The sequence below is a fragment of the Watersipora subatra genome, chromosome 3, assembly GCF_963576615.1.
Source record: "Watersipora subatra chromosome 3, tzWatSuba1.1, whole genome shotgun sequence".
Classification (NCBI taxonomy): Eukaryota; Metazoa; Bryozoa; class Gymnolaemata; order Cheilostomatida; family Watersiporidae; genus Watersipora; species Watersipora subatra.
Window position 1 is genome coordinate 67,496,747 of NC_088710.1, and position 20,943 is coordinate 67,517,689.

A 20,943-nucleotide genomic window follows, 5' to 3' on the forward strand; every position below is an offset into this window, starting at 1 on the left:
CTACCGAGACGATTGTTATCACTTTAGAATATCACTTTATTCCAAATTATAGAGATAAACATCAACTTTTAGTAGTTCTTAGGCATCATTATTTTCACCATCGGCAAAATATTTTCGTTAACGACTTTTCTAAAGGCTTGCAAAAGGTCTAATTATTACCAAACATCCGCTTTGTGATGGCCTCTCGAAAGCAAGGGAAAGCATAGAAACCTTCGGATAAACTTAAAGTAAAATCAGCAAAATTGATCTTGGTTGAAACGCTCAGAAGTACAAAGATGTCTTTTTTTCTGAGCATTTCAACAGCGATCAAGTTTTGCCGGTTCTAATCTGAAAACTTCCTGGCAGTCACATCACCCCAAACAACAAATATAAATCTCAAGTGATAGAAAACTTTCTGATAATTTTTTAAAACTACATGAGAGGCTCTTTAACTTGCGACAAGCAATCTATGTTTTTGATTTATATATACTTTGTATATGTACATGTTATTGATAAATACATGCACTTGTGACGGTGCACTGATAACTTAAACGCTCTGATAACTCGAACCTTTTCGCTCGGTCCCATGAAGATCGAGTTATCCATGTTTGACTGTATATATATTTATATATATATGAACATATTACATAATATATATTATATATATTATATATATAATATAAATATATGATACAATATATATAATATATATATATATTAAATATATTTAAAATGTATCTAGCACCTAGAAGCAGGTGTAAAAGCATATAAAAAAGAACTTCACACTAAAAACCTAAAAGATAATTAGTGGAGTATGGAATAATAGAAAAAATATTAAGAAGAAAGTAAATTTTCAGAAAAAGCACTACAAATCTGTTTTGTGTGATGCACTCCTCCGACGCGGTTAATATATTATATATATATAATATATATAGATAAAAGAGATTCTTATATATATATGCAAATGTGACATTGGCAGCTTGAGTTGAAATAAAATATTTCTGTAAATTATAGCGGCTGCTTGGGATTATTACATAGCTTACCCTCCTCGTTTACTGGTGGCCATAGAATGGTTGCCTATCGTGTGTCATCAGCACGGACTCCCTTGCCAATTTGGCTAAGGAAAATTAATAGTCATGATGGTTTTAGGGGCTGCTTTGAAGCAGTACTTGCTGGACTCTCTGGAATAGATTTGCTCTGATTTATTTTGCTTAGACAACCATGTGTTTTGTACTAACAATTTCATCTGTTAATTTGGGCTCTACGCCTTGAATAGCCATGCTACTGTGTATCTGTTTTGATTCAATGTAAAATAAAGCGAACAAACAAACCTTTATTTAAGTTATAACATGATCAGATTTTATAGATTTGGGTAACTGCGTGTATGAATACAACAACAATAGGCCTAATGGAGTCGTTTGAAGATTTTGACAGAGTAAAGTTGCTACTCACGGAAGTAGAGCAGATATGTATTTCTAAAATAGGGTACATTTTTACGGCTGCTCAAATATGATGTTAGCAGATTGGCTCAAATCAAGACATGTAGGTCATCAAAAATGATATATATACATTTTCATTCAGTAATTCTTTCACATGCACATTTATTAATCAAGAGACCACCTGAAGATGTAGGTAGTCTTCCTGATAGTTTGCTAGGAAGCAGATCTGCCAACCCTAGAGTAGGGAAAGGAGTGAGAATCTATTTTGGGGGCAATGAAAACGCGAGGATTTGACAAGTGGGGTAAATTTTCCTGGTGTATAAAAACACCACAACGAAAGATAATATAACTCCATATGGAAACTACATGTTGTGGAGGTGGAGGTTATTGATAGTTGAGAATGCCACAAATATGTTTATACATACCTAGTTGTTGATTAGTAGTAAGTATATGATTACTACTTGTAGATTGGGACAAAAAACAGGTTTACTTGAGTAAAAAGGGCTATTACGTGATACGGGCGTGAGATGTGTGAGGCATGGGGCAATTGCATGAGTCTCACGCCTAATGCGTGAGAGTTGGCAGGTATGCTAGAAAGAGAAAAGTAAAAATTATTCTTAATGTTTTGAGTTCAAGCTAATGACTTCCTTTTCTATAACTGGGAACTCGTCATAAGTACAGCTTATAGCCATTTTATACCCTTTTAGTTAACTAATTTTATATTACTACATTATAACTATGGCAAGAGAAAGTAAAAAAGAAAGCTGTATGGAAGTCACGAAGCTTAAACAATAAGACAGTCCTTGTCAAAACGACCGACTGCAGAAGAGAGATAAGTCAGATAACCGTTTTTAAAAGGCAACCAACACATAACTTTGTATGAAACAGGTTATATGACCCATTTTTGTATGGGGTAAATGCCAGATATAGGTTCTGGAGAAGACTAACTAAGACAACCTGGCGAAAAAACTGGAGTTTTTAAAACCTGGCCATGATGATTAGTGGAATCGCGTTGGGTGTAATGACAGTACAACAGTAATTAATGCAATTGCGGAGTTGTCTTCTTTCAAAGTAAACGGTTACAAAAGGCTAAAAAGTAAAAACACAAAAGCCTCAAAACCCTCAAAACCTTCTCGCCGTTTTAGGAATATGGCTATCGTGAGGCCAAGTTTTCCTTACACCGAGTTTTTAACGAAGTTGGTGGCCCACTACAGCCCGCACCAAGCTCTGAAATAACCGGCCAAGTAAATGCACGGCAAGACGAGCAAATTTGCTGATATTTAGCTGACTTTCTAAACAGAACGACTTGAACAAAATATCTTCAATGTTTTCGAAAGCAGTGAAAAAGTTTGGCTTTTCTGTTATACAAAGGGTATGTGTTGGTAATTGGTTCAGTAGCTAGGGTAAAGCTCATAAATATTTAGTTATTTTTAGATGTGCCTCGTCATGTACTGGAACACTATCTTCGTGGCATAACACGAACCTTTTTCACAATATGCACGGAACTCTTTAGGACCCGCTGTAAAAAATTATTTATTTATTTTAGGCGAATGAGTATAAGCTTACAAAAGGTGCTCGAGTCGCTTATCATTTAGAACTGCGCCATAGCAAGCCGACGAATGTTTTATTCAAACTCAAGTCGAATAGCCTCACATAATTCCATTTCTATTCATTTGCTAACTATCTTTTAAGTGTTACGCTGTTTTACTAAGCAACACTAACGCTAATTTAATATTTGTATGGGCCTATTGCTACTGTAACAACTTAATGCATTTGGGGTGTGCTGGTTTAGTGTACTGTATATTAATGCTCAAGGATGGTGTTGTAGCTCACTGTACTATACTTTAATGTATCACTGGCAAAATTTTACATTCGTAACACTTTCAGACTTTCAAAATATTTAAAAAAGCTAAGCAAAGCTATTATTAGAATGTAGGCTTTAATAGAAAAACAATATGCAGATTCCAGAAAGCTTTGGAATATTATCAATGAAGCTAGCTGGCATAAAAAAGCTCCTACGTCAGATATTGACAAAATTGTAATCAATAACTCAGAAATAAAATGCAATAACAATAAAATAGCCAACTCTTTTAACAAATTCTTCACAGAAATAGGACTGTTTTATAAGCACTCACCACGTCTTCACCAGCTCGAAGCAAGAATAATAATGCTCTCCAATTCCCTTTTATGTATATATATAATTGTTTCTTCACTCTAGTTAACCATTTGGGTGGTAATTTCTGCTCTACCAGAGACCTGGGAGTTTGAGCACTCAACCGTTTTGAACCAGTAGCCCATTTGTCACTGCCTTGTCCTGGTTCATCTACAGGCAGTGCAGACCTTGTTTGGTCAGGCGACTTCCAAGCCGACATGGTTTTGATTATTGCACTCCTTATAGAGGTTGTAGACAATATACAAGCAAGGGTCTTGTCTAAGGACCTGCCAGAAGGGTGCAGTTGTTGGTGTTTGAACCTAGGACCCAATGATCACTGTCCCAACACTTTACCAACTGCACCATCTGTCCCGTATTTATATTATATATTTATATTATATATACAGTCAAACATGGATAACTCGAACTTCACGAGACCGAGCAAAAGTGTTCGAATTATCAGAGCGTTCAAGTTATCAGAGCACTGTCACAAGTCCATGTATTTACTTATTTATTAGTAGATACATGTACATATGCAAACTATAATATAAATCAAAAGCACAAATGGCTTGTTTCAAATTAAATGCTTCTAATGTAAAGTTTAAAACGTTTTTATCAAAAAGTATAGAGATTTTTCTATCACTTGAGATTGGTTTGTTGTTTGAGGTGATGTTATTGCCAGGACGTTTTTTAGATTGACATTGGCAAAACTTGATCGTTGTTGAAATGCTCAAAAGAAAAGACATCTTTTTTTTGAGCGTTTTACCCACGATCAATTTTGCCGATTTTTCTTGAAGTTTATGCAAAGATTACCTTACTTTACCTGGGATTCGTTAAGAGCAACACTCCGAGGCAGTTCAATTAAAAGTTTTACGAGGTTTTACGGTACATTGTATATCACTCACGCTTTTTGAATGGATACTTATTGAATGTACACACGTATTCTGCGTTTAGGTCAAACGATGAATAGTTTTTTTAGCTAAGACAACGTATACGTTTAATTACAACAATTTTTAAGACGTTTTAAACATTCAACATTCCGACATTGATTCAACACGGAATCAACGTCGGAAAACTATTCGTCACGGGCTAGCCGGGTCACGCACTCAAGGATTTTCGCCACGCACATACAAAACAACATGCGATTTTTGTTTTGTATGTGCGTGGCGAAAATCCTTGCGCGCGTGACCCGGCAAGCTCGTGCTATTCATCGTATAGCAATATAAATCAAATTTGACCAAACCTTTAGAAAAGTCGTTGACAAAAATATTTTGCCGATGGTGGTAATAACAACGCTTATGAATTACGAAAAGATGAGGTTTACCTCTATGGCTTTGAATAAAGCGATTTTCTAAAGCGATAACAACCGTTTCGGTAGCTGTTGGGCAAAAAAACAGTTCGAATTAACAGTGTTGAGTTCGAGTTATCTATAGCAATTTATCATTACGTGGGAACGGACCAAAGAAACCGTTCGAATTAACCATGTGTTCGAGCTATCCGTGGACGAGTTATCCATGTTTGACTGTATATATATACTTGAGGACCTCAATAAGCTGAGAAAGCTACGTAATCCTGTAAGCCTGTGTTAGAGGCTTTGCCATCTAAAGCCTAGCTGGCTTCCTTAGCCTAAGTTCCTGTAACATAGTCAGGCGCGAAAGAGAAGCCTGCATACACAACACGCCCCTTATTTAAGCCTGAACATAGGTACTGTAACTATTGGGGCTCAAACATCGGTTTTACCACCAATCATGTTAGGAAGCAACAAGCTTCAGGCACAGTGTCGGACATGCATGTATACTATCCTCTGGTGCCATAATAGAGCCTGCAATCTTCGTGAGCTCGCCAATGTGTTAAACAAGAGTTTAGCAATTGTACATGAGCATGAGGGCAGCCTGTTAGCCAGGTGTTAACTCATACTAAAATCAAAAGTGGCCTTACATGTATGGGTTGAGTCGTCAGCTCCTACATGCAAGTCCAGAGTACATACCTGTCCCTGTCTTTACCTGCTCCCGTTTCTTGATTAGGCATCGGGGTCACTCTCTCTTACTGACGTCATCGAATTATTTGAATCATAAAGAAGGTGGATCATACACTTCTCCTCAGAGCCTGGCTCATCTTTTAGTAGAGCCTCCTGCTCCTCCATCGCTTTAGCCCAAGAAGTCTACCCCTGGTCTACCATGCCCCTGTTTTGGCATGGCTAGCCTCGCAGCTAGTACAGGTTAGTGTCAAGACAGCATCTTTTGCACCTCCCTGTTTTGAGGTGTGGAGAGCCAAGTGGGCCTCCCCGCCGACAGACAGCTGGTTGTCTGCCGGTAGTTATGACTGAGCCTTACTAGCCTCTCAGCTAGAACAGCTAGCCTGGGTAGCAGGCAGTCTAGCGTTCTTCAAGACCTTGTCCTTCAGGGTAGCCAAGTTCATCAAGGCAGCTTTGAACTCCTGCTCATTTTCGATCTCCGGCTGGAGCTGGCACTCGTCAACCTCTATGGCTGCAATAGCCCTCCTGTACTCCTCTATTCTGGATCTGCGTTCAGCAAGGGCATGGTTACGCTGTAAGATAATCTCACGTGACATCAAACCAGACTAAACCTCATTAAAGAAGCTGCTCACCTGATTCAGGGAAGGTTGCAGCTTACTCTGAGCTGCCTCTGCGTAGCTGGTGCTACGACCATGCACCTTTGATTGTGGAACAACTTCTTCTGAGCTGGTACCACCCTCATTGAATACTTTCCTGGTCGGCCTTCCTGTCCTTCCTATCTCTGGAACCTTTACCTTTTCTATCAGACCTATTTGTCAAGTTTTGCATATTGCCATCATCTGAAAGATGCCAACATAGACCAGCAGTTATAGGCCTAGGAGGCAACAATGTAACTGGCTTAAAACCTTTCGTACATAATGCATTTAAAACAGCTAACAGTTTCAGCTGCCTCAACTCATTTATGTCCAAAAAGTTCTTGTTCAATCCTTTTATAAAATGAACTTGAATGACCATGGATTTGTGTCTACTTCTCAACCGAACCTCTGCTTCACCTACTACCTTTAACTCGGAACCATTTACTGCAGGCAAAACAGTTGATGGTGCTCTTAACCGTAAATCTAACCTGCTGACTGTTTTTTCAGTTACTGTTGAAATCTCAGCCCCTGTATCAAGCAAAAAATCAACCTCAATATCATTTACCTTTATTGTTTGTACTATCTTATCATCTAATCATTTAGGATTAGAGGAAGAAAACCTCACCCTCCTACTAAGATGACGGGAACATGCGTAGTGCTTGTCTCTTCTACCTGAGCCTCTGTCCTATTCTTGTCACTTTCGCTACTGCTACTTCCATCATAGCGGTACCTGTTAAGATCTTGTCTCCGAGAGTCCTCACAACCATTCCTAGCACAGTCAATACTAGTATGGCCTTTTTTATTGCAAGTAAAGCACCTAGCAGCAGGACAACTGCGAAGCTGATGCTGTCAACTACCACAGTTGTAATATTTATCACTCTTAAGTGAAAGTTCACCATTAGACCTAGTGCGCCAATTATGTCTATCAGCACCAGAATACCTCGAAGACCGACTAAAGTTTCTATGTCGGCTTCTACATTCATGTCTAGCAGACATATTCCCTGAAGTTTTACACCCAGCCTTGGGGTACCTATTCCTGGACCTATTATCATAATAGTATTTCACTCCTTCTAGGCAATTCTATGAACTTCTGCACCTTTACTTGTGTTACGACCAGTGCTTCAGTTTTGTTTTTAGATTGCCTAGAAACAATGGCCGCTACTTCTGAATCATGAGCAAGTTGTCTAGCTCTGAAAGTGTCAGATAACCTTGCCCAATCTACATCCCTTCCCTGCATCAATTGCCTACGTAGCGTTGACTCTCCGAGTCCATTAACATTATCATTGCCACCAAAGTTTAAATTCCTGCTGAGTTTCTCAACTCTTCATATATAATCATTTTCATCACATGCTTGAGAACAAGTTACGAGTTTCATAGTTCTAATGTATACTGTCTTCTTCCCACCATAATTTCTATTTAGGTGTTCCATGGCCTGCTCATAAGTAGAATTATGTTACTCTAAACGAATTAATCATACAGACTTTAAAGCCTCACGGCTATTCTTACATATAGCACTCGATAGCGCAAGCAGTTTAATGCGACTGCTAAAATGATTCTGACCTCCTTCAGCTCTACCTATTTTCAGAGTGGTAAGCTCTCTACACATGAGCCAAATTCTGTTAGCCAAGATTTATAGGAATTGGCTACATCACTAGGGTTAATAACTAACCTAGGGAAATCATTAACATTGAACCTGAATGCAGTCATCGTTAAAAATTTATGAATGCCGCTACCTTGATTACTGCACAAAAGTAATCAAAACACTTAACCTTGCTCTTCCTGAAACGAATAGGTAATTAATTACTGTAACACCATCACTGAGCACTTATCTTTACACCACCCTCGAATATCTACATGACATTTCGAGCACTGAACACTGTCAACGCTGTATCACTGTTCCTTACACCACTCTCAAATGTCCACGTGACAGTTCGAGCACTAATCACTGTTAACACCTTCACTGAATCACTGATCACTCCTTCGCAAGCCAAGTTTGCCTACGACGCCATGTTTTATAAGCACTCACCACGTCTTCACTAGCTGGAAGTAGGAAGAAGAATGCTCTCCAATTCCCTCTTGTATATATATATATATTTATATATATATACCTAAGAACCTCAATAAGCTGAAAAAGCTACATAATCCAGCAAGCTTGTGTGAGAGGCTTTGCTTTCTAGAGCCTAGCTGGCTTCCTTAGCCTAAGTTTCTGTAACATAGTCAGGCGCGCAAGAGACGCTTGCTTATACAACAAGGACCTCAGTTAGCTAACTCAATATCAGAGTGTAACATAATTGCCTTAGTAAACCTGAGCATCACTTCAAATAGTTTAATTTTGAATTGATTGACAGTGGCAAAGTGCAACAGAAATTAAAAAAGTTGAATGAGTATAAAGTGGAAGGCTTAGATAGCATAGTGCCAAAACTAGTCAGAGACTGCCAATTTTTTGGCAGAACCACTAACACATATGATTACCCAATCTATTTTATGTAATATCTTGCCATCAAGAATGAAAGTGGCTAAAGTATCCTAGGACACTTATGTATTCGCGTCATCTAACTATAAAAGTGTCCGAGGGTACTACCTATCTTTAAAAACAAAGGTTGCAAAACTTCGCTAATCAATTGCAGACCAATCTCAATATTGCAAATGTATTCAAAAATATTTTAAAATATTTCAAATCACTAAATACAATTTCATCTCGAAAGTAAAATTATAATTTCTAGCACACAGTTTAGATCTCAAAAAATAAAGATAGCTTAAACTTATCAAGATGCTCTCATTAAGTTTGTAAATAATGCTTTTCCAACCCGAAATGTTTTAAAAATAATCATTGGTGTATTTATTGATTTCTCAAAGGCATTTGACACTATTAACCATGATATATTATTGCGCAAGCTCAAAGACATGAATTCTGTAACACCTCTATCAAATTAACTACCGGTAATCATCACCTAACTGACCGTTACCAACATGGTTTCTTAAACAACACGCTGTAATCTCCTTTTTAAAATCACTTACGAGGTTTCCCAAGGCTCCATATTAGGTCCTACTTTATTACTATTATACATTGAGGACTTATTTCATTACACAAAATCATTTAACACCATCCAGTTTGCTGACAGCACAAACTTGTTCTTTGAACCTAAATCTCATGATGAAGACATTTCTGTAATAAATAATGGGTTGAGCATTGTCAGAAATATGTGCTCTATAAATAAACTCAACATTAAATGTTAGAAAGACTAACTTTATTATAATTAAGAAACCCTCAAAAAAGAAATACTCGTTCTTAAAATTGTTATAAATATAAAAGAACGATCTCAATAAATAGCGGTAATATACATCATGCTGAAAATATCAAGTTTCTTGGTGTAATTATTAATTTTACATTAAACTGGTTCTCTCATCTTGCCAAGTTAAGGTCTAAGCTTGCATTTATCTCTGAACTGATTTATCTCGCTTTTTCTTGCCTTCCCCAACATATGTTAATTCATCTTTATAACTGTCTCATAAGCAGTAAACATCTTCTGTATATACATACATACTACATTGTACAGTAAACATCTACTGTATATACATACATACTACATTGTACAGTAAACATCTACTGTATATACATACATGCTTTGTTGTATAACAAAATTCTTTTTATACAAAAGCGTATTTTAAAACTATGTACAGAAAACCTGTTACTTATCATGCAGCTCCATTGTTTAAAAAAGCTAAAGTTCTCCGTATACAACAGCTTTACCAACAGCGTCTGTGTCTCATAGCTTATACACCATATTTTTTTACCCTTGAATCTCAGCCTGCACCATACTACCTCACTTGACCGTCTAGACTCTCTATAGCTATTCTTGCTGCTATGTCAATTTGTGGCCAGAAACAGGTTTCATACTAAATGTCTTATACCTGAATCTGTTTTCCTCTTTATCTCAGGAATATTAGATGTATTGCTAAGTTTTGAGTGGCACTGAAACAGTATCTGTTGGGTAATCTCGAATAGCCTATCCTAGGGGTTGCTTGCTTGCTGACTTTAAGCATTGTGCGTTGGGCCTGTATCACTACATTCTTGGCTAACAATTAATAAAATATTTACATATGTATTTTTTCTTCACTTTTAGTAATTTGCGATTTTTTATTCAATGCGAACAAAACAATCCGTCGCTTAACTCACAATGCTTGTAAAAGTTTTAGATGGAGTAGATGCTATGTATAGATTTTCAATTTTTCTGCAATTATGTATTTAGCTTCTATTAGAAGTTTTTTTTGGCTTTCAGTTTAGAATTTCAAATTTTAATAGCACTTAAAGCCAATGGAATCGATTTAGGTTTTTGATCTACAATATTGACTTCATATGTATATATATATATATATATATTTATGGTGCTAAATATTATACTAGATGTTTTGTTAGCGATGTTTTGTTAGCCCTTTTTACAGTATGACCTCCTGTTTAGCTTTGTTTTTCATAGTTTTCTACAGTAGCTACAGTTTTACACATTTGTGAAATCTATGGATTAAAAAATACAGTAAATGCTTGCTTGGTCATCACGGATTCTCATGAAAATCTGGCAGTATAACCAGCTGCATGTTTCAGTCACAAAAAACATTGTGCGGTTTATGTAGTCTCCATTATAAAAAAACTTGAGTAGCATTTTGATAAATATTTGCCGAATTCTGCAAGTTGTTTTCTGGATTTTGTAACAATAAATTAGGAATCTTCTTTTAGTGGTTAAAGAGGAGAAACTCTTGCAAATATGAATCTCATTATTTTTTAATGTTTTATTTTATAAAACTTTTTTCTAAGCGCGTAGTTGTTGTATACATTATGTAAAGTTTAGCGCTAATGTATTGAATGACTTGTGGTCAAATATTTTGTAGGGATGCAATGCTCACCTTCAGTCTGGACGGGCTCTCTGCTCCAGCTCAGATATGTCGGTAGGTATCTACATATTCTAGTATATACCTAGACCAGGTAGACCTAGACCATACTAAGTATGGTGTACATGTATAATATACTAGCTGTACCTCCCGGCGTTGCCCGGGTATTAAAAATCAGCTTATAAACAAGGAGAAGTGATGAGAGTTGCCTACCACTTGTTATTAGCCTGGCACATTGCCAATAAAAATAGTATTAAAAACCGACTCATAAACAATGAGAAGTAATGAGAGTTGCCTGCCACTTGCTATTAGCCTGGCACATTGCTAATGGAAAATTCTAGTAAGCTAGTTAATAAGCACTAAGCTTCTAATGACGGGTACACCATGACGTTGCATCAGCGTTGTCCAGCTACAGCTATTATGATAATAGCTATAGCTGGAGGGACGCACATACATACTTTAAGAAATATATATAGATATGCCTAGTGCAGTATACCTAGTAGACTGCAACATTTGTTTACATAGATATATATACCTAGATTGGCCAATAGGGAAAAAGCCTGTCAGACTTAAATAGCATGACGTAACGTCATTGTATTGTACCTCACGCTTGACTGCACTGCTGGTAATAATGAAGCTTATGAGGAGAATTTGACAAAATTACATTTATTTTCACATAAAAACCTTGGATACATAATCCAGTAAACTAAAGCAATTCTGTGATAATATCTGATAACCACCTTAGATTAAAACTATAAAAGTTATGAATTGTTGCGAACAAGTCATGAGCCATCAGGGCTTTATTTGCCACCCTCTCCTATCCCTATTCTCTCTTTTCTTCGTCTCCAAAGAAGAAGTGAGAAGGGGAAAAGGGAGAAGGGAGAAAAGAGAGGGGGGCAAATAGCCCACCCACTCAAAGATCCAGACCCTGGCTAGGTGAATAGACTAATATCGTGTTGAACTAAACATGACAAAATATGATGAGCCTGTGAAGTTTTGATCTGATCAGGGAAATGGAACCAACGGCTTTCTTAGCTAGAGCTAGAACGAGACCAAGGAATGCAGGGTCGGAGTAGACTCGAGGTCAGCAATGAGGGCCAAGGTCGGACCGGATCAGAACGATTTTTTATTCATTTAAGGTTAAGAGATAGTTCTATTACAGCCTAATGTTGTTACATCAATAAACTGAGATAGAAGAAACCCTTATCACACCAATCATTATATTTTGTGGCTTGGTTTATAGATGCAATCTACAATTTATGGCTAGACATTGGTGGATCAATGCTATTAAATGGGTGATAGATTAATAGCATGATTTGGCTAGTGTTTTTATTACAAATTTTATTTTCAACTGCAATTATAATCAACAAGAGATTAGTTAAGAAATACTTTACAAATATAGAAATAGATAAGCCAGCATAGTAGAAAACAAAAATCCATCACTTCCCTAAAACTTCTGGTATTAGTGAAAGAAGCTAAAAATAAAATAAATTTGCTGGATTGAAGGTTCTTAGACGCGCTTTTAAATTCCTCAGGATGCCCTCGTTGTTAATGCCTCAATAGTATTGAGGTGGATCGTTCTTTGTAGCTTAAAGGTTGACTTGCAACAAAATTCACATTACAGTTATTTGGTATCAAAATATTCACCATGTTTTACTCTGTTGTGTTGTAGGTGCCAAATACGTGGAAAGATGATTACAAGCATTTAAAAGCTTAAAAACGAAAAGCCGCCATAGATTGGAATCTCTTTATTTCGATGACGTAGACATTACAGTTTGGTTATCGTCTTGTCACGTGATGTTCTCACGTGAATTGAAAAGCCAATAAAAAGCTAAATATAAAACTTATCGTAGCACTAGTTTATGACAAACACTTCGGGTTTTACCGAATACCCCGTATCAAATATAGATGCTCGCTACTTTACAGTTTTGTTTCGGCATTATTAAATCATCAAGTCGTCATCTGATCGCGTGACTCAATATTTCGAAAATAATTTTTGCAGCATTTTTCGATTATCACAGGTGACCAACAGGCTCGTCATGATTATCAGACAATGATATGTACTCCTTCGAGCTAAGGTTAAAAAGTTTAACGATTTTTTACGGTAAGTTATAAGATATCAGTGCTAAAAGTGACAGCATTACAATGACGATAAAACAGACGCGTAAGAACAATAGACATGGTTTTATTGAATGCGTGAAGTATATTTATAAAAATATTTTGACGAATGAGGTTGCATGAAAGTGTAAACAGAAACCATCCTGTAACAACTACGTCACATTTGAGCCGTTTGGGAAAGCGAATCCAAACTACGGCGGTCTCGTGTGGCTGCGATTAACTGTTCGTTTTTTAACTTTTAAGAGCTTGTAATCACATTTCCACATACTTGGCACCTACAACACAACATGGTGAATCTTTTGATACCAAATAACTGTAATGTGAATTTTATTGCAAGTCAACCTTTAAACAATAGCATGATGTTGAACCTCAGCAACTTCTCCATGGTAGCACTTAGTGCTAGCCTGGGAAAGTTTTTCACCGATCCAGCACCACTAAGCAACACTCTCGTCGCATTCTCACTGTGGTTGCAAACCTCAATCACCACAGGCGAAGACAAATTCAAGCCACCACGATTCTTAACTGTGATTAGGGAATTTGTTGCTTGGTTTACATCATAGTTGGTAACATCTACGAAGCTAGTGATACAATCATTACATTTCAGCTTTGGTGACCTAGCCAGCTACATAGCCAGCTGTAAAATAATCATTCTGTCTCGTTTTTGACTTAAGACATACTTGCATACTCATCATATTTAGTCATGTTTAGTTCAGCATGATATTAGTCTATTCACCTAGCCAGGGTCTGGATCTTTGAGTGGGTGGGCTATTTGCCCCCCCCTCTCTTTTCTCCCTTCTCCCTTTTCCCCTTCTCACATCTTCTTTGGAGAAGGGGAAAAGAGAGAATGGGGATAAGAGAGGGTGGCAAATAAAGCCCTGATGGCTCATGACTTGTTCGCAACAATTCATAACTTTTATAGTTTTAATCCAAGGTGGTTATCAGATATTATCACAGAATTGCTTTAGTTTACTGGATTATGTATCCAAGAAGGTTTTTATGTGAAAATAAATGTAATTTTGTCAAATTCTCCTCATAAGCTTCATTATTACCAGCAGTGCAGTCAAGCGTGAGGTACAATACAATGACGTTACGTCATGCTATTTAAGTCTGACAAGGCAACGGGTAGGAATAGCTATTATTGGCCAATCTAGGTTTATATATCTATGGTTTTAACATAATGCAAACCTTCTATATGCATTGATGGTGGTGTTATATTTTACATCTTTAACCGATTGTACTACTGTAGATGACTGTTCGCGATGCATTGAATGAAGCCTTAAGGGAGGAATTGCAGCGCGATGAGAAGGTTTTTCTCATGGGCGAAGAAGTGGCTCTTTATGATGGGGCATACAAAGTCTCCAAAAACTTGCATAAAGAGTTTGGCGACAGGCGGGTGTTTGACACCCCTATTACTGAGGTGTGTCTGCTATTGCTACAATGTCACTATAATTATTACAACCTTTTTGCCTCTGGACCAGTGATTTATATGTGTCTCTCATAATTACTTGAATAGTTTTGGCAACTTCTGTTTCTACCTTCCTTTCTCTTTCAATAGTTTTTTCATGCTTACATTAATAATTGGATGTCAAGGGAAATAAGTAAACACCTTTTTGTTAGGTGTTTATTAGGGCTTATAATTGAGCATTGTAAAGTGTACTGTTGGCAAAATTTTTAATACTCCTGATTTGGTTTATAAATATTGTACATTATTCCTGACTCTAGTAATGTGAAGTTAGTGCATAATTATTCTTGATTCTAATAAGGTATAAGTAGTTTATAGAAATGAGGCAGTGTACTGCCCACATAATTTTGTTCTCTCTTAGTACCTTGGTAATGTGTTTGTTTCTGGGTACTGTGTTTATTTCTGTGTACTTCATACTGTACCAGCAGCAGTGCATACTACAGATCTCTACCGATTGCAATAGTTTTGTTGGTCTTGTGAGTTTCATGTATGGGCACGCATTTTTCCTCTGGTATGGTTTCACGTATAACGCTAGCTGCAGTGTTGAGCGTGAAGCCATGAAAGATTGGTGTGTAATAAGTATGTGTCACTTTATTCCATGATATACTCAGTTAGACAGGGAAGTGTATCGGATAAATGGCTGTCTGTGGGCTAAAGGTTGGGAGGTCAAATCATTTGAGCAGTGCTATTTTTCATTCCTAAAACTTTATCGCTCTAACTGGACACATGGACAAACAGACAAACATTGGGATTTATGTTTATAGATGAACGATAAATAGCTACAATAGCCGAACTGAAAATACTACATCGCTAATATCAGCACCCCAGTCAGTCTATTCAAGGAGCTTTCGTTACACATCATGTAGTTATCAATTATCCATGAAAGTTTCTTATACTTGTCTGAATAGTAACTTGGTAGCCTGTTTCAGAAATACTTGTCCGAATAGCAACTTGATAGCCTGTTTCAGAACAAGGAGAAACTCGACTGGGGGAGAGGTTCATTGCAGCACGTAGAAACTCTTGTTAGTAAAGTTGAGACTATAACTTTCTTATTTTCTCTGGCACCCTGCTTCGCACATGTGATGACTTGACAAGATTTTTTTTGAACATTTATTATTGAGTAGCACTGGTAATAATATAACCATTGTGCTTGCGCATACATTACCCACCCTCAGCACTCCTTGTCACTCTGCAGAAGATTCGCCATAACTGTCTCATTTGCTTTGTAGATGGGCTTTGCTGGCGTGGCGGTGGGAGCCGCTATGGTAAGTTGTCTGACAAAACTTAAGCACTAGAACAACATCTGTACTTACGCTGCCGATATTGCGGTCTGTTCAAGTCAACTGCTGGGTTAGCCCTTCATCTACTCTAACAGGCCCTTCAAATACCTTAATATTTATAACTTTTTTTGATGTAACTAGCATAGTTTATTTTAAATTATTTTTATTATTGAGGCTGTTTTTCTAGTTGTGTTTCTATAGCATCTTTTGACTAAATACTTACGCTTGGTATATAAAGGTGAGGCTTTACTCTTACTAAAGGTTAATGTTTTTTGTTTATTGATTGGTTACCTCTCGCACCATTTTACCTGTACTTTGCGATAATTGGTTCTGGTTCACCCATAATATTTTAAATACATGAAGCAGAGTTGCAGCTTTTAAATTATAAGTGACTTTGGTAATGTTGCTTGCTACACTTAGCCATATGCTCATATACAGATACTAGCTGTTGTGGATCACCGATAACCGTACATACATCTAGCTGGACGTAATTCCAGGGTACTTCCTCTCACTTAATTTATTTTTTATTTGTATGCAGGCTGGACTTAAACCCGTTTGCGAATTTATGACCTTCAATTTTGCCATGCAAGCCATAGATCAAGTAATTAACTCTGCAGCCAAGACATTTTACATGTCAGCCGGGCAGATGCCTGTACCCGTCACATTTAGAGGCCCAAATGGTGAGCTAAGATTGTTCGTTCATATCTACGCATCAATGCAGATGCTCGCTTTCCCTTAGCGCTGGACTCTTTATATTGTTCATGTATTTTTCAGGCGCTGCTGCTGGTGTCGCTGCTCAACACTCACAATGTTTTGCTGCTTGGTATAGTTCATGTCCAGGTCTCAAGGTTATCTCCCCCTACTCATCAGAGGACTGTAAAGGCTTGCTTAAGGCTGCCATTAGAGACCCTAATCCTGGTAGGCAGGTTAGAGTGAAACTGTTTATCAAGAATATTTTAGTATTATTGCTTACATGTTATGTTCACTGATGAAGATGTTGTTTTGCCATGTTTATATATCATGATATTATGCAATATTATATTATTACCTATATATTATATATATATTAATGTTTTACAATTATATCCATATTTAGTAAAGCGATTCATATTTTTAAGCTATGTCTTGATTTTTGTTGTAGTCGTCTTTCTAGAGAATGAAATTATGTATAATGAAAGGATGCCTATGACTGCTGAGTCCATGTCACCCGATTTTGTGCTGCCGATAGGTAAAGCTAAGATAGAAAGGGCCGGTAAGTGTATTTCTGTATGTTTGCTGCGGTAATTGTCATTTTGAGGTGGTCCTAACACCATAACTCTGTGTTATAGTTACCTCTAATTAGAACATAACTCCGAACTGTCACAACCTGCCCAGCCGCTTGTTTTTATTGGAGTTTACAATTACATTAGACGCTCCTATCTGTACATCTGTATCGAGAATGTCTAAATTATTGGGATTTTACGTTATATGAACAGTAAAATACATGTAAATAGTCTTATCTGCTCCAAGATCGTGCCAAACTTACCTTTTTGGCCTTTTAAATAAGAAAAAACTGAACCAAACTTTTTTATTTAATAACTTTACAGTAACTCTACTATTATTAGTTTGTATCGACAACTTTTCTCTTTTTTGTTATCACATCTGCTTGGTTTAGACTTTATGGTAATTTTATGTTCAGTTAACCTACCTCTACCTCTCCTTATTAAGGAGCGCGTGTACCTTCAATGACAATCTGAATCGATTTTGTTTCCTATTTTGCTAGACAGGAATGTCTATGTTAGAAAACAAGATATATATCTTGTATCTTGATATTTCTACATCAAGTATATGTATGTATAATGTCTAAAATAAAATAAAACAAAAAATATATTTACTATTGTAAGAGCAGTGTCTGTCTGTTTGTCTGTTTTTCCGAAGCCAGAATTAGAAGTTGGGATAAAAGATTGATTTCAATGAGACTCCAATTCGTGACATTTAGATTGGTAAACCGGCACTCTAGCATCTGCACCAATCATCCACTACTAAGTATTTCTGAATACTTGTGCAGTTACTTATTCTCTTTGCTTTAGTGGCTTGCCTGACGATTCTCACGGCACATTAGACTGAGGACACTAATATATATAATAGAGATACCCACAAGTCTCAGAGATGTCCTAGTTATGTCATTCTTTCTCCCAAGTGTGACAAGAGAGAGAACGATATGGTTAAGGCTAACTATGGGACTCTCGTTATTCAAATAGAACTTGAGAACTTGCACTGATTTGATGCTGAAGTTATATGGAATTTCTTAGTAATACGAAGCAAAAACTTACATCAATTTTTTACGTTTAGTGGAATTTACGCTATAAGAGGTTTAAATTATACGAGTGTCTACCATATTAGCTTTACAAGGAAATACGAACATTTGGTAGTTTGTCATTTAGGCTGAACTTATGGTTGGAGCTTAGCTTCTTTCAGGACTATAACAGGTTTCCAGTTAATTGTTGTTAAAATGAGTTTGTCAAATAGATCAACAGGGCTAACACACTGGTTTACTTTGTAGGTTCACATATGACACTTGTTAGTCACTCCAGGTATGTGGGTTTTTGCCTTGAGGCAGCGGAACAGTTGGCGGCAGAGGGCATCGAGTGCGAGGTATGTTTTAGTAAAATGTTGAACGTTGCAAGATATAATTTTAGCTGGTATAATTGTACTTACAGCCATTTTCCAAGTTATTCTCAGACTGTAAGTTAGCGATGCCATGTTGTTATTAGATGAAGAATCTGTCACACTGTCTGATTCCCAGGTTCTTAGTCCGTGATTCTATATGACACCCAGATTTTTAGTTTAGGATACCTTGTGATTCCTAGGTTTTCTGTCTATGATACCTTGTGATTGCAGGTAGTAAATCTTAGAACAATAAGACCACTGGATGAGGCAGCACTAGTTCAGTCTGTCATGAAAACTCATCATATTATCACAGTTGAAGGTGGCTGGCCCCAAAGTGGAGTTGGTTCAGAGGTCTGCGCACGCATAATGGAAAGTATGTATCGTACTTGCCTCAGTGATACAGTATGTATATGACCAACATATCTAGTTGAAGAGTAGGTGAAAAGCTCTGTTACAATCATGTAAAATTTTATTCACAGAAGTTTAAATAAATCTTAAAAAACAAAACTTGTGGTATTGTCGGAGTTGCGATACCTTTTTCTTAAACTTCAATGTAAACTACTAAAGCAATAATTCATCTTGAATGTTTTTGCCCAGAGTGGATTCAGTCAATCTGTAGGTAGCTTCTCAACAAGCTGTGTTATTGCTATGATACCTGCTGAACTCTAATATGAGGTGAAAAAAATATTCAGCCGCAATCAATGCAGTCTGTATAGATAGTTACATATAATTACATGTATACATATATGATATTGACATCTTCTTTGTAGGCCAAGCCTTTGATTACCTGGACGCACCTGCGCAGAGGTTGTGTGGAGCAGACATACCAATGCCTTACGCCAAGTCCTTGGAGGAGAAATCTCTACCACAAGTTTCTGACATTGTAACCGCTGTGAAACGCAATCTCAATGTCAAGTGATGCTAGCATCATGATTGTCATTTTTTATCTGGTTGTGCAGTGACATATCATAATATCACGTGCTATATTCTTCATGTTGTCTAGGAAATCTCGAGCTGATTTATGCTGTTGCACAATATTTATATGTTTACTAACATAAAGTGTATTTACGTATTCTTTGTTATGTTCACATAAAGCCATGGTTCTCATCTGTCTAGTGAGAATCTGTTCACTCATTGAAGACATGGACAACTCCCCATTTACTTTTATAAAATAGAAATATCTCTAAACTGATTATTGAATGGCCATAGATATATTGAATGTATTGACTTACTGATTTTATGTGAAACTTCATCAACTAACTACGTAGTATATATGAGTATAGATAGAGTGTCTTACCAACAGCTATGGCAAGTACAAAAACAACATGAAAAATGGTTTTCAAGTACCAATAAATAGCCATGAGAAAGTGAAGCTTACGACCAGATAAAAGATATACTGTATATACATTGTAGAAGCTACATATATTCATTGTATGAGTTAATATTTAATAGGTAATGTTTCCGTAAGTCAATGAGAACACTTATTCTGTTTTTGCAATATCAATTTAGGAGACATTTATTCGCAACTACATCTGATGACACTCTCGTGGCAATTTTATATGCATTAAATGGTATTGTCTGAAGACACCTGTGACAGTGCGCCTTTGATAACGATGACAAAATGTCTAAATTTTTGCATGACGGTAACATATAGATGAGACATGTATTCCTAAAGATGTCAGTGAAAGCATAGAGTGTACTAGTAGGCTTTTGTAATCACCCTTAGAAAGACGAGTTATATTCCTAGAGAAACTATGGTCTTCAACAGCCTTGCTTGAACTGTTGAATTCCTTTAATATTACAAGGCCATCAAGGATTTCTTACAACTATTCAAGCCTAATTATGACCATTTCAGCTGTTGTTCTACATTTAAACGAATTTTGTTTTTGTCATCAGAACAACGGCCTTCTAATTGCAAAAGCCTGTAGGCAGACTCTCACAACAAAATGAAACACCAACTCCATGGAAACCAGAGTGTGAACATTACGAAAAATTGTCTGCGCATTAATAAGTAGCCTACTCACTACTTTCATTGCAGTAAATTTTTACCTGCATACCTATGTAGCTGCATTATCAGTCTAGTAGTATACATGTCACAGCCATGCAGTACAATTGTATTGCATACTTTTACTACTGCAGTATGCGGAATACATGCAGTACAACTATTTTCTAATGAGCAGAAGCAGTATCATTGCAGTGTTACTTACTGCAGTATGCAGTGTTGCTAGTGCACGTTTCACAGTGCTAGACCGAGTAGGAAGTTTTGCAATAATGCAATAAACGTTACATATATAACATATTTTCATGAAAGCTCATCACAGAATCAAGTATTGAGTTGACTTGGTTGCAGCCACGACACAATAGCGAAAC

The 20,943-nt window shown here is 36.8% G+C and overlaps 1 protein-coding gene across 1 annotated transcript; it reads left to right on the forward strand.

Moving 5' to 3' along the window:
• Positions 1-2,654: 2,654 nt before the first annotated feature.
• LOC137392207 (pyruvate dehydrogenase E1 component subunit beta, mitochondrial-like) lies at positions 2,655-19,861 on the forward strand. Its single transcript, XM_068078861.1, has 10 exons — positions 2,655-2,790; positions 11,065-11,121; positions 14,429-14,599; positions 15,874-15,909; positions 16,463-16,604; positions 16,699-16,842; positions 17,066-17,176; positions 18,467-18,558; positions 18,805-18,946; positions 19,344-19,861. Exons 1-10 carry the CDS (start codon positions 2,743-2,745, stop codon positions 19,490-19,492), a joined length of 1,092 nt encoding a protein of 363 aa, XP_067934962.1. The 5' UTR covers positions 2,655-2,742; the 3' UTR covers positions 19,493-19,861.
• The last annotated feature ends 1,082 nt before the right edge of the window (positions 19,862-20,943 follow it).

What these genes read in the sequence shown, in the direction of transcription:
- LOC137392207 (XM_068078861.1), top strand. Translation starts at nt 2,743, where the DNA reads ATGTTTTCGAAAGCAGTGAAAAAGTTTGGCTTTTCTGTTATACAAAGG. An exon ending in GCTCCAGCTCAGATATGTCG is followed by an intron (nt 11,122 to 14,428) that starts GTAGGTATCTAC and finishes GTACTACTGTAG; the next exon opens with ATGACTGTTCGCGATGCATT. An exon ending in CACATTTAGAGGCCCAAATG is followed by an intron (nt 16,605 to 16,698) that starts GTGAGCTAAGAT and finishes TGTATTTTTCAG; the next exon opens with GCGCTGCTGCTGGTGTCGCT.